Source organism: Thamnophis elegans, chromosome Z (genome assembly GCF_009769535.1).
Source record: "Thamnophis elegans isolate rThaEle1 chromosome Z, rThaEle1.pri, whole genome shotgun sequence".
Classification (NCBI taxonomy): domain Eukaryota; kingdom Metazoa; phylum Chordata; class Lepidosauria; order Squamata; family Colubridae; genus Thamnophis; species Thamnophis elegans.
The window spans coordinates 112,767,850-112,780,447 of NC_045558.1; the positions used below are offsets into that span (position 1 = coordinate 112,767,850).

Sequence of the window (12,598 nt, forward strand, 5' to 3'; positions counted from 1 at the left end):
CATCACTGTATCCATTTAGATGATACCTATGTTATGTTATGCTACGTTAACAAAGTTGAGATGAGAGCAAAAGGTTCTGGAAAGTTGCAGGGAAGGATATGTTGTCCTACTACATGAGGGTATGTGTGGTCATGACCTGATTCCAGGAGACTAACAGTCCCTGAAATCTGCCCCAACTATCACATAACTTTATGATGCAATAATTATGGCAGGCTGCCATTGGTTATAAACTTCATTTATAATGTTTTCATAGGATATGTTAAGAGTATTTAACAGTAGCTGACTCCTGAATCAAAGACAATTGTGTTATTATTGAGAGCACATCATGCTCTTTTGTCTGGAATAAGAGTCAGGATAGATTTCTGTCCTTGCTGAAATTATAATTTTAACTAATTAGTTAAAACAAGAAATCAGTGTATCTGTATCTCAGGTTGCATAATATTGAGTGTTTCTGCAGTGTTATAAGAGAAAGTGTTGGTCTATGCCAAAAGATTCTTATAGTGTAGGAATCTTGAAACATGCCCACCCAGAACCTTTCTGACAGCACTGAGCCGTGTCTTTATCACTCATGGCTTTTCACACCTGAACTATCAATTTTCAAAAGAGTTTACAGGCAGAGGATTTGACTTTTCCACCATCTGCCTAAACTTCAGCAATATTGGCACACAGCATAGCACATTCAGTCCTCGTCAACAAAATTGTTATCACTTGATTTCAAAACTTGTTCAAACGTTTGCTTAATTGTAAGACGTGGACCCCATGGTTCTCACTTTCTTTTCCTGGCTGCCCTAACCAACTTCAAAACAAATATCAAGCCACCCCTTTAATACCAACAAGGGGCAAATTCCTTTCTGCCCTAGACATCTGGTTGTCTTAAATCCAAAATTACCTACTTACATTTTTTGTGTAAAAGCCAGAAGGGAAAGTTACCACTGTCTTGGTGGTAACAACAAAACCCCATAACTGGGTTATATAAATGTATTAGTAGTAGGTTTTCTGTGATTTATTTTGCTTTGCGTATAAATCTCCAAGCTTTGCTGATACTAATAATTATGGGACTGACAGATGTTACTTTTTCCTTAAGAGGCTGCCAACCAATATTACCCAAGAATATCTTTTAGAACATCTGAGATGTATTTGCATATGACATACATGGGAATGTAGAAAAGGAAGACAGCAAAAAAGTTTGAACTTTGCCATCTTAAGATACATCAGCCATAATAAAAGGTCCTGCAAAGTAGTCAGAATTTATTTGTACATCTTGATTAATAAACAGGAGTTTGCCTTTAAAATACTCAGGGTTAATTCCTGTTTGTCCTTCATCTACTTCATCCTTCATTTTGAAGTGAGCATGCTTCTCAATGTGTATGCAGTGTTGTTTTTTAATTGTTCAGTCACCATTGACTTTTGATACAAGGCTAGGACTTTCCCAGCAGAAATTGCTTTTCCAAGTTCTTGAAACTCATATTTGTATTATCAATTATTGTACCTTCTCATCTTCTCTTTGCTTCTTTTTTGATCGCCCTGATTTTTCCAATCATCAGAATCTGCTCAGATGCTCTAATCTTTACATGTTATGCCCCAATTATTTAGGCTTTACCTTCAGCTTTATTATCTGACTTTATCTATTGTCTGTCTGTCTGTCTGTCTGTCTGTCTGTCTGTCTGTCTGTCTGTCTGTCTGTCTGCGTGCCTGCCTGCCTGCCTGCCTGCCTGCCTGCCTGCCTATCTATCTATCTATCTATCTATCTATCTATCTATCTATCTATCTATCTATCTATCTATCTCTATTTATCTAAACTATCACTACAATATAGGAAGAGTCCCACACCCTTGGGCCACCTTCCTGCCTTGCTCCACTTATTTCTTATGAAGATCACCTCTCTGAAAGAGAATGAATTCATGTTTCATATGGCCTTCCTATACAGACACTGTCTTGTGCCATCCTGGAAGCAGGAATCATTTTTGAGCCCAAGAATTGTGGCCACTCTCAAACTGGCACCCACTTCTGGGATAGCATAAAGTGATTTTTCTAAAGGAAAGTCAATTTGCCACTTCTTTTTTAGAAAGGTGATTTTCAAAGATGACCTTTCTGAAGAGCACCCAGCTGATGTAACATGTGGCCTTTTACAAAGGCTGCTTTGCACCATTCTAGAAGCAGCTGGCATTCTTGTGAGTTCTCAGAAGGGCTCCCTTCTGAGAGATCCTACAGATTCTACTTCCAGAATGGCATGAAGTCTCTGAAGGAAGATGGAACATTGCATGCCCTGGGTATTGTTTTGGGAAAGTGTACTATGGAAAAGGTAAGTGAAGCAAGGCAGGGAAGAGGCCAAAGGATGTGGGATCCAGTGGGGCAGGAAGCTGTGCAAGGGATGTTTCAAGGGGTAGGAAAGCCCTGGAAGGTGAGGCACAAGCCACATGTGAGCATGGGAGATGCTGCAATGAGCGACATTTTTAATTGCCTGTCCCCAACCCAAGGCAACCTGTACTCCACTTAACAAACCATGTGGTTACTTAATAATCAATGGGGAGAACTGGGATTGTGGTCCTTAAGTGAGGTAATCATGAGTACCTCTTTAATAACCGCAACAATGTGGACCGTAATTCCATGCCCAATTGTGGTTATAAGTCAATACCAGCTATAATGATGTTCTAAAAATGGTTATCAATATAACTAGTAATAGTACTTTGATTCTGATTTTAGGAAAGCAAATATTTGTGAAGCTATATAAAAAAAGAGACCAGAAGAAGATAGGCCATTTCCCCACATCTGGAATGCTCAGAGGATAAAATGAGTATTTTACTTCACATTACTAACAAGGAGTATATCATATATCAAAAAAGAGGACTATGTTTGATTACTGGCTGAATGCTAATAATGAATTGATAATGAAGGAAAACATTAAGAAATGTGATTTGCTGTCTGAAATGACAGAGCCTAATCTAATATTCTACAGTAGTTCTCACCTTAAGACTACAATAGAGACTGAAAAATTCATCTTTAATAACCATATGACCAATAACCATCCTTGGTTATTATTATGACTGTGGCTTGTGACTTTCCCATTGACTGTATTGTGAGGAGTTGCTTGGAAAGATCCCAAATGACAAATGTGACAAATGTAAATGTGTGATGGCTGCCAATTGCCCAAATTGTGATTATGTGGCCATGGAGATGCTGTGATGGTGTTAAGTGGGAGAACCCATCACTTTTATCAGTTGTGAACTTGGATTGTTGCTAAACAAATAGTTGTTAAGGGAAGACTACTTATATTACTGCCTTCTTCCAATTGTGTGATTGTTGGAAAGCTAAAAAAAGAACCAGGGATTTTTTAAAAATGGTAAGCCATAAAAAGAGTTTGGGAAAAGACTCCAAATGTCATTCCAGAAAGGAAGGACTATAATAATTAGCAACAAAGCCTAATAAAGGAGAGCTAAAATGTGAGAGGACAGGAATGAAAGCATTTTGTAGCTTGGAAGTCAGAGGGAAAGGGCTGAGCTTTATATTTTGACTCAGATTTACGTACTTTAATATTGTCTCTCAGCTTGAAACTGAAATAATATTTCTTTAAAATATTGTCAGGCAGTAAAACCTGAAAACAATATAAGCAAACAATATATTGTTTACAATATAAATCTATACACTTTATTTACAACTATACACTTGTGAATATTATTATAGCATTAAATCAGTTATATACATACAGTGCTAGAATCACAACAGCATCAATTTCAGATCCCCAAACAGAATGTCTCAGAAATTCTGGACAATTTTGCCACATAAAAAAATCACAGGACTTCTTGCAATAAAACCTCCTTTTGCCGTTCTTTAGTTAGATATGTCACAGCAGATACTATAAGATGGCTTTCGGCAAAGAGTTATATAATTGTTCATTGATCATCTTTCTTTATACTCAAGTTTCCTAGACTGATTTAAAAAAATCCAGGACTCACAACAATATCAAATAAATTTCTTGCATTTGACTGCTGTTGTAGGAAACAGGGTCACTAACTTTTACCCCATTCATTCATTGGAAATTTTAAACTGATTCCATTTTAACTGATCCAAAGTGAAAGAAGGAAGCTATGACTTCTTCACTTGGTTCCTTTTAAGAAGCTTTAAGAATTTGAGGGATAATTCCTGATTAAGGAAAGTGTCAGGCTCACTATGGTGTCCTTCCAATTTTGTTGGAAGATGGGGAGGAGGCTTGCTGGTATTTTTGCATGCTTTTGCTTTGACTGTAACTGTTTGGGAATTAGGGAGGGAGAAAAAAAAAAGATGGTCTTCAGAGATGGCTACCCTCCCAGCCTGACTTCAAGGGCGTCCTGCCCTGAGGGTGACATGTGTTATCTGCCTAGCACCTCAGAGTTTCCATAACAACCTTGCAGCATCACATTGGCTACTGGTAGATTGGTCAGGGGGGTTAAATTTGGGGAAATGAAAAAATGCTATTTGCATCACATGGGCTTTTTCAGATTTCGCCTTGCTTTCCTGCAATCACTTTTTCTCAGTAAAAGTTCTTTTGATTTGACTTAATGGATTCAAGAGGTTTTCTTTCCTGAAGGACTGGTTAAGGCAGGTCCTTACAGAAAGACTGAACCCAAATCTTTTGAAACTGGAATCAAGAAGAGAGGCAGGAGATTGGATAGCAATATTTCCAAGACTAACTCTCTTAGGTTTCCCCTGAGTTGGCTTCTCCTTCCTTGCTCAATAAGCAGCTTGTTTGTTTCCTAGTCATCTTTTCTGTTTCTCTGGCTTCACTGATTTTTATCAAACAAAATGTGTTCATCAGGTGATGGACATCTTTGGTCCTTTAAAAGCTAAGGTGAGGTTTCAGAGCCTCTTGTTTCTCCTTGCAACACACTTGGTTTTTAGCATCTCCGGGTAGTGCCAAGAAGTTCTCTGCTGGGTCGGACACGACTCTTTACTTCCGGTAGCAACCAAGGTGTTTTGATGTAATTCATAATCATTTTGGCAGGGCTACGAAGTGCTGGGTTAGGTGTCAGGAGCCCTTTCAACATTTCTAATGTTTGAGGAGTGAAACGTTCCCAATGGGCTGGGAGTGATACAAAACGGGGGCTACGATGCCAGGAGACAAAGCTGCAATAATACCGATCAGAGGGCATAGCTGTAAGCCAGGGGAAGTAGCCGGTTAGCACACAGAATAGCAGCACTCCGAGAGCCCAGGTATCAAGGCTTGGCTGGGCTTCCAGGATAGTTTTGGGACCCAAGATACACATTTCAGGCGCAGTATAAGGCAGACTTTCAGGCAAGGCCTTAATGGCTTGGCCCCTTGGGCAGCTCAGGCCAAAATCTGTCAGCTTGATGCGCCGACATTCAGGGTCACAGAGCAGCACGTTTTCTGGTTTGACATCTCGATGGATTAGTCCTTTGGATTCCATGTATTCCAGGGCACTTGCAAGCTGCAGGGCACAGCGCTTTACCTGTTGCTCAGGTACGCCAACCTGGAAATAAAAGGTGACATTTGTAAGCCCCAGCCTCACAGTTGTCCTAAAAATGAGGAGAAATATCTGGATCTACTACCTTTTGGATCTTAAGAATAATTAATATAATAATTAATTAAATTAATCATTAAAATGGAATTCTTCATGAGCTTAGGGTACTTTTTAACATGGTGGTTCTTTTTAACAGCTTACAGCTGATTTACTGATTTGATCTGTAAGGCCAGCAAAGGGGACACAAAGTCTTTTAAAGTGCTCACATTTCAGACAGCTTTCGAAGAAATAACTTGAAACATAACCAAGAAGTGGAAAGCGGCATAAGCTTGGGTTGTGTTCAGTGTCTATCACTTAATGCATAAACAGTGTCTGGCATCCAAAAGCTAGCATAGCAGACAGTTTCTGTCTCTTTCTAGTTATGTATTTTCAAAATATAATAATTAGAACTATTATTATAAGCAATTCATACCATCTTCAGAGAAGCACTTTATCTTCTGCAACAGTACGAAGAACTACCTTTTTCTGAGCAACTATCTGCTACAACAAGCACATGTGCAACAGTTAAAGACATGCTTTTTGCCTCAAAATATTTCTTCTACAATGAGTGCATCTAAGGAATATATGCATAATAATAAATAATTGCACACAAGCAGTGTTGGGATTCAGCCAGTTCGCACCTATTTGGGAGAACTGGTTGTTAACTTTCTAAACAGTTTGGAGAAACGGTTGTTGGAAGAAATCTCATTTTGTTTTTTTCCACTTTACAAGGCTAATCCTATAAGGAAGGCAGGAAGGAAACATTCTGGTGTTGTTCCTAGCCTAATCGTTATTGTCCTGCTTACAGAAACTGCCTCTCTGGTTAACCCTTATTACATTGTAATAGCTAAGGCGAAGTGCCCATCGACCTGACTGATGCTGAGTTAGCCACACCCACCAAGTCACATGACCACTGAGCCGCACCTACCCAGCTGGTCATTAGGGCAAAGAACCTGTTGTTAAATTATTTGAATCCCACCACTGCACACAAGGAATAAATCAACCAGTTGGAATTGTGAAATCCCAAAAAATTGAATTCAATCTCATCACCAAAAACATGGTTTATATATAGTTTATATAGGCTGAAAGTTCATGATATAGATTAGATAGGCTTGGATAATAAAAGGGAGATGATATATAAAATATCTAAATTAACAGGAATAATTCCAATGTTAAGGAGAGCAATGAAAGTACGGTTCACATCCTTAGTAGGAAATCCACCCTCCTCTCTCTCCTTCTCCCTCCCCCTTTCCCCTCCCCCCTCTCTCCCTCTCTTTGTCCATCTCTTTCCCACCTCTCTCTCTGTCTCTCCCACTCTCTCTTTCCTGCTGTCTCTCTCTCTCTTCCACTATCTCTCTCCCTCCCATCTCTCTTGCTGTCTCTTTTGGGTTCAAGACCACACTCCTGGGAGAGCCTAGTACTAATATAATTCATCCTCACAATGACCCTCAACTGAGAAAATTGGGAAGAAAGACACCAACTGGAGTTCCAATGGCTGTGTGTGGGCTTCAATCTCCCTATCACCACTGGCTTTAGAAAGTAACAGCCTTTTTCCTTTTTGAAATATCTTGATAATGGATTATGGGTGTTGAAAGATGATTTCTGCTTGCTTTACTATTTGTCATCTTGTCTATTTAGGTAATACAGGAAATCATTTGTTGTAGGTACTTACCTTTGGCACCATAAGTGTGAAGAGGTCATGAGACAATGCCAATTCTTGTGCAAAGACATAGTGTTGGGAGGTTTGGAAGGCAATCCCGAGGGCAGTAGCAATACAGGGGTGTGCCCCCAAAGTCAGTGCAATGCAATATTCATTAAGGAAATCATGTAGCTCTGTACCTTTTTTATGTACAAATTTCAGTGCCATGGGGGTTCCTGAAAGAGAAGAGAGCTTGGTTCATGAAAAGAAGAAATCCAGTGTTCTAATTTCTCCTCACTCTAGTTTGAACTAGTTTGACATGCAGGTAGGTATGCATTTGATGTTCTTCCTTCATTTCTCACAATCCTGTAAGATAGCATAGGCTAAGAGAAAATGATAATAGTATGTGGAAATGACCTTGGGAGACAGGAAGAATAGTTGCACACTGGACAACTGACATATAAAAAGTATCTCAGTCTACAGAAGAACTGGGAAGCATTTCAGAAGGGACTCTTCCTAGTTTTCGGAATAGTAAAAGGAGAGGAGTTCTAACCCTCTGCTCAACCCTATACCATTTTGAACAAATCAATGCCAATCTCTTCTTAAAAACCTCCAGTGTTGGATCACCCACAACTTTTGGAGGCACGTTTTCCACTGAATTAATTGTTCTAATTGTCAGGAAATTTCTCCTTAGTTCTAGGTTGCTTCTCTCTTTGTTTCCATCTATTGCTTCTTGTCTTGCTTTCAGAGGCTTTGGATAATAGGTTGACCTCCCGCTTCTTTCTGGCAGCTCCCTAGATGTTGGAACACTGCTATCATATCACCCCTAGTCAATCTTTTCATTAAATTAGACATACCCAATTCCAGCAACTATTCTTCATATGTTTTAGCCTCCAGTCCCCTAATCATCTCTGTTGCTCTTCTCTGCTGCTTTCTAAAGTCTCATCATATTTTTGCAAGATGTTAACAGAACAGTTGCAGTTGTGCAAGATTCTGTTAATGTAGTCTTATAATAAAGATAAAATTAGTATCCATACTTTATTTCTGAGTCTGGATTGATTCAAAGGACTAGCAATAGCTGAATTTCTGCAAGATCCAAGGCACTTTTGTTTTGCTTAAAATTATTTTCCACATTTGTACAACCTTTACAAATTATTTTGGTTCATAACCTTCTCTATTCTTTCTTTTGCCTTCTGAATCCAGACCCACCTTGGCTATGGTGGACTGCCATCAATACATGCCCAAAGGCACCACTGCCCAGCTCTCTAAGGATGGTGTAACTACTGGTGACCTCCACCTGAGGTAGGTTCTGAGCTGTCAGCTGCACCATCTCCTCAAGTCGTTTTCCAATGTCACCCGAGATTAGTTTCATGACTGCAGGGAAAGAGAAACATATATACATATAGAGAGGGCTTAAAGTGAACACAGAAGAAATCATTAAATAAGTAGCACCTCATCTCCATGGGGCTTTCTTGAACTTTGTCCTGCTAAGCACAAAGGGTGATTTTATTATTCATTTGATTCCCTGGTTTTCATTTAGAGAAAGGATGTGGGGTAAATCTTACAAAAGAAAAAAACATTTTTCCTTTCACAACAGACTACTTTTGCAAGCTACGGGATTCCTTTTAAAGATTTAAGTATTTTGACAGTCAAAGTTGCAGGATACAAAACAAAAATGGAATTATGTTGGCCAAGTAAGTAAGATGCTTGATAGTTTTTTTCCCTTTAGTGGCTTATTATAAGATCACTAAATAGATCTTATAGGTCTTGGCCTTCCATAGGGGCCTTAACACCTGACTTTACCAAATGGATTGGGCCCTTATGTAGGTGTATTGTACTGAAGGTGGATAATAGATTGAGGGATGATTCTAGTTTCACCCCATTGCTCATTTACTTAGGTATCTTTTAGTGTCATGATTAATCATTTTTATTTAAATATTTCATTGTTTTGTATTTCTGTTTTTACTTTATTGTAAGCTGCCTAGAGTCATCTCTGGGTAAGATGGAAGAAATAATACTCCATAGATTTTAAGCTGCATATGCCTGATCTATAAAATAGGAATGAAAGGAAACATACACTTTTTTTAAAAAAATAGAATGAATGGATTAGTGGAAAGTAAGAACCATGATGGATCTTGCAAAATAGTGAAGATAATTTGATCATTCCTTTATTTCTCTGCTCTTCGGTTGTGTTTAAAAGTTGAATAGTCCTCAATTTATGACCATATGTTCAATCATCATTTGAAGTTGTGATAGCACTGAATGAATTATGGTTTTGACTGGTTCCTGGAATTCCAGCTATCCCACACCCTTGTGGTCACATAATTGTGATCTGGGTGCTTGGCAGCCATCTCACGTTTATCCCCAGTCATGTTGCCCCATGGACACATGATGCCATTTGCAACCTTTTCCACTTCCATAAGTGGGAAAGCCAGCAGGGAAAGTCACAAGTTGGTGGTGCAATGATCAGAATGCAGTACTACAGGCTACTTCTGTTGACTGCTGTCTGTCTGAAGTTTGGCAGTTCAAATCTCACCGGTTCAAGGTTAATTCAGCCTTCCATCCTTCTGAGTCGGTAAAATGAGGACCCAGATTGTTGGGGGCAATATGCTGACTTGGTAAACCACTTGGTAAAGCACTGTGAAGTAGTGCATAGGTCTCAGTGCTATTGCTACCCTTTTCAATTACCCCCCTACCCTTCAGCACCTGTGCTGTGCTGGCCACTCACACACTCCTAGATACACTGCCTGCTCCAATTCTTGCTATACCTCCTTGTACCCCAGTGAACCCTTCCACGCCTCATCAATCCTTGCTGTGCCTCCCTCACACCTACCCATTCCCTCACCTGGCAGTAGCTTTTGCATGCTTAGTAGCCTACTTACAACTTTCTGCTGGCTACTCTTGTTTAGGTTGTTGTGTGAAACCAGAAGGAAGTTGCCTTGCTGAACAACCACAGGATTTGGTTAATGACAGCCACGGGGTGGTGGTGGTGCTTGGAGTCTATTAATTACATTAGATTCTACTAATCTAATATAATCGTAACACTTTACAATTACTTAAGAACTCCAATCATAATTGTCATTTTAAATTGATGTGTTCCTGATTGCTATTCCCACACCCACCGACCCCTGCCCCAACACATCCAGCAATATGGAGAATGAATGAAAATTGTTAGTTATCAAAGAATAACATTGTATCAAATACTGGGGAGAATTTTGCCATGCCCCTAAATGTTACATTGGGAACTAAAACATGCTTGAAACTTCGCTTATTGTTCGGCAAGATATTATTATGATATATCAAATTTGCAGCTCTGGAATACCATCTAATATTTTTAAAACATTTCTGTCTCCCTTCCACCAGCATTTTAAGGATATATTCTTTAACCCTTCTTTGCATTTCTTTCTCATACCAGCCCTATGAAATAGATTATGCTGAAATTACATCAAAATTATACAGTGAATGTAATGGCTGCCAGGGGGTTTAAACCTGATTCTCCAATCCATGCAGATTCAGATAGAATAACTGCATGAAAATAATTATGTCACCATGCAGACATGTCCTATAGTGAACATGGGTGTTTTGTCTTCAAATATAGCTTTACTTCCTATTTACTCTCAATGTTCCTTACTTGTTTTGAAGCAACATGTATTCCAACATGAGAACATGATTCCTCCTGGCAAAACTTCAGAAATGTCTACGCCCCTGTGTTTACATAAGCAAATAAAGCAAATTCTATGTGTACACACTGAAGGACAACCAGATACCCTTCAGTTTTAGCAAGTTGCAAAATAATACAAGACCCAGAATGCTGGTCCAGATAGTAAAAAGTGATGGTAAATGCTGGAGACATACACTTAAATTATTAAGTTCTGAATGCTTCTGCTGACATACAGAGTGCCTTTTTCTCCCAAAGCAACCACAACTAATCTTACCAGAATTGGAAAAAAATACTTTTAAGCAGAGAATGTGATTTATAGGCAGAGGGGTTTCACTTCTAACATTTCAAAGCTCTGTTAGCAAATGTAGGGCATAATATAAAGGGCTTTTGCATTCACCACAAAAGCATAATAATGGGATTTCTCCCCACAAAAGCTCTATAAATTCTCTTTAAGTTGCAGTTGATGCAAGAGAATAAGCAAAAGAGACGTGAGAACTTTCAGTCAGTTGCACCATTTGGCCTGTAAGTTTTGCAGATGCAATAATTAGAAATAACAATCTAAATGTCTCTATAGCAGATCCTTACCCGCAACTCTGGAGCTGGAGCACATGTGCCTCTTTTCCATCTATTTCTTCTTATTTTGTTGATTAAACAGTCAATCCTGCCTTGTCAGCCTAATTCAGTACCTGTTCCATGCAGATCCCTGTAGCACCTTTTATAGTAACTACTTCCCATCTGATTCTGTCCAGTCACTTTAATAGGGAACTGTACCAAACCACTCCTCTCATATCTTCTCCACTCTGCCCCAAAAGGTCAAGACTTTGGAAGCCCAGGCAGTTCCATGAGACAGGATTAACAGCCACTTATCAAGGTTATTTTTACTGCTCTTACCCAGATGGTTTCATACTTATGTGTACCAGATGTTCCTGGAAAGAAATGCTTCTCCTGTGTCTGGAGAACCAATGGTTAAGCTTCGATGAGAGAAAGTCTTGAGGCGGAACGAAAGGGGACTTTACTGGGGTGCACATATAAACTCACTGTTTCCATGCTGATAGATCAACACAAGCTTATTAAGCACACACTACTTTTCTTGCACCTTGGTTTTATTCTGGGTCTTTCATATGCATTTGTTGAACAGTTCAATCCAGATGACACCAGTTTGTTTTGAGGAGTGAAAATGTGGATAATTCTGGGGTTCTACACTGGTTTATCTGAAAAACAAGAGAAAATCTGAGCCTTTTCATTTTGGCAAGAATTAAAATGGTGAATGGTGGGTTTTTTTTTCCTACTACCATTGCTTTTCTTTTACTTAATTATTTTCTGGGTGCAAGTAATCCCTTGCTTTCTGCTGCAATTTAAGCATGAAAAGCAATGATTTAAAAAGTAAAATTTCCTTTGTGTCAAACATTTCCTCATGAAAATAACTATGTGGTTTTCTTGGCAATAGTATGAATGATTTGATACTGTCTTTCATGGTGTTCTTGATTTGTTGGTCTGTCCTACATTTCTACACTCTTGGGTAATTTCCCTTTTATCTGTTAACTTTAGTTTCAGAATTTCTGTAAAGGCTTGATTTCTTTTTAATGTTTATACAAGACTTTACTGTTGCCCTACACACAAACACACCTGTTGCAACTTATTAACTAGTACTATTGTGAAAAGTGTTGGATTGCAATATCCCACCAAGATACTATTTCATGTTTTACCATATTTTCTGTATCTCATATATTGCAAGCTTTGTACTAGAAACAAAAAGAATAGCATCTTTATCATAGATTTTGGGCTGCTTGTATTTTCTTATAA

General features: G+C 38.8%; 1 protein-coding gene across 1 annotated transcript; it reads right to left on the bottom strand.

Moving 5' to 3' along the window:
* Nucleotides 1–3,907: 3,907 nt before the first annotated feature.
* Nucleotides 3,908–11,508, bottom strand: LOC116520860 (serine/threonine-protein kinase SBK1-like). Its single transcript, XM_032235286.1, has 4 exons — nt 11,381–11,508; nt 8,344–8,508; nt 7,168–7,370; nt 3,908–5,465 (listed from the first exon to the last, which is right to left on the bottom strand). The coding sequence occupies exons 1-4, from the start codon at nt 11,418–11,420 to the stop codon at nt 4,872–4,874; spliced, it is 1,002 nt and encodes a 333-aa protein (XP_032091177.1). The 5' UTR covers nt 11,421–11,508; the 3' UTR covers nt 3,908–4,871.
* Nucleotides 11,509–12,598: the final 1,090 nt, after the last annotated feature.

Coding starts and splice junctions, on each gene's coding strand:
- LOC116520860 (XM_032235286.1), bottom strand. CDS start 11,420: ATGGAAAAGAGGCACATGTGCTCCAGCTCCAGAGTTGCGG. Junction 8,509..11,380: donor CTCCAGCTCCAGAGTTGCGG/GTAAGGATCTGC, acceptor CTTTCCCTGCAG/TCATGAAACTAATCTCGGGT. Junction 7,371..8,343: donor GGCAGTCCACCATAGCCAAG/GTGGGTCTGGAT, acceptor CTTCTCTTTCAG/GAACCCCCATGGCACTGAAA.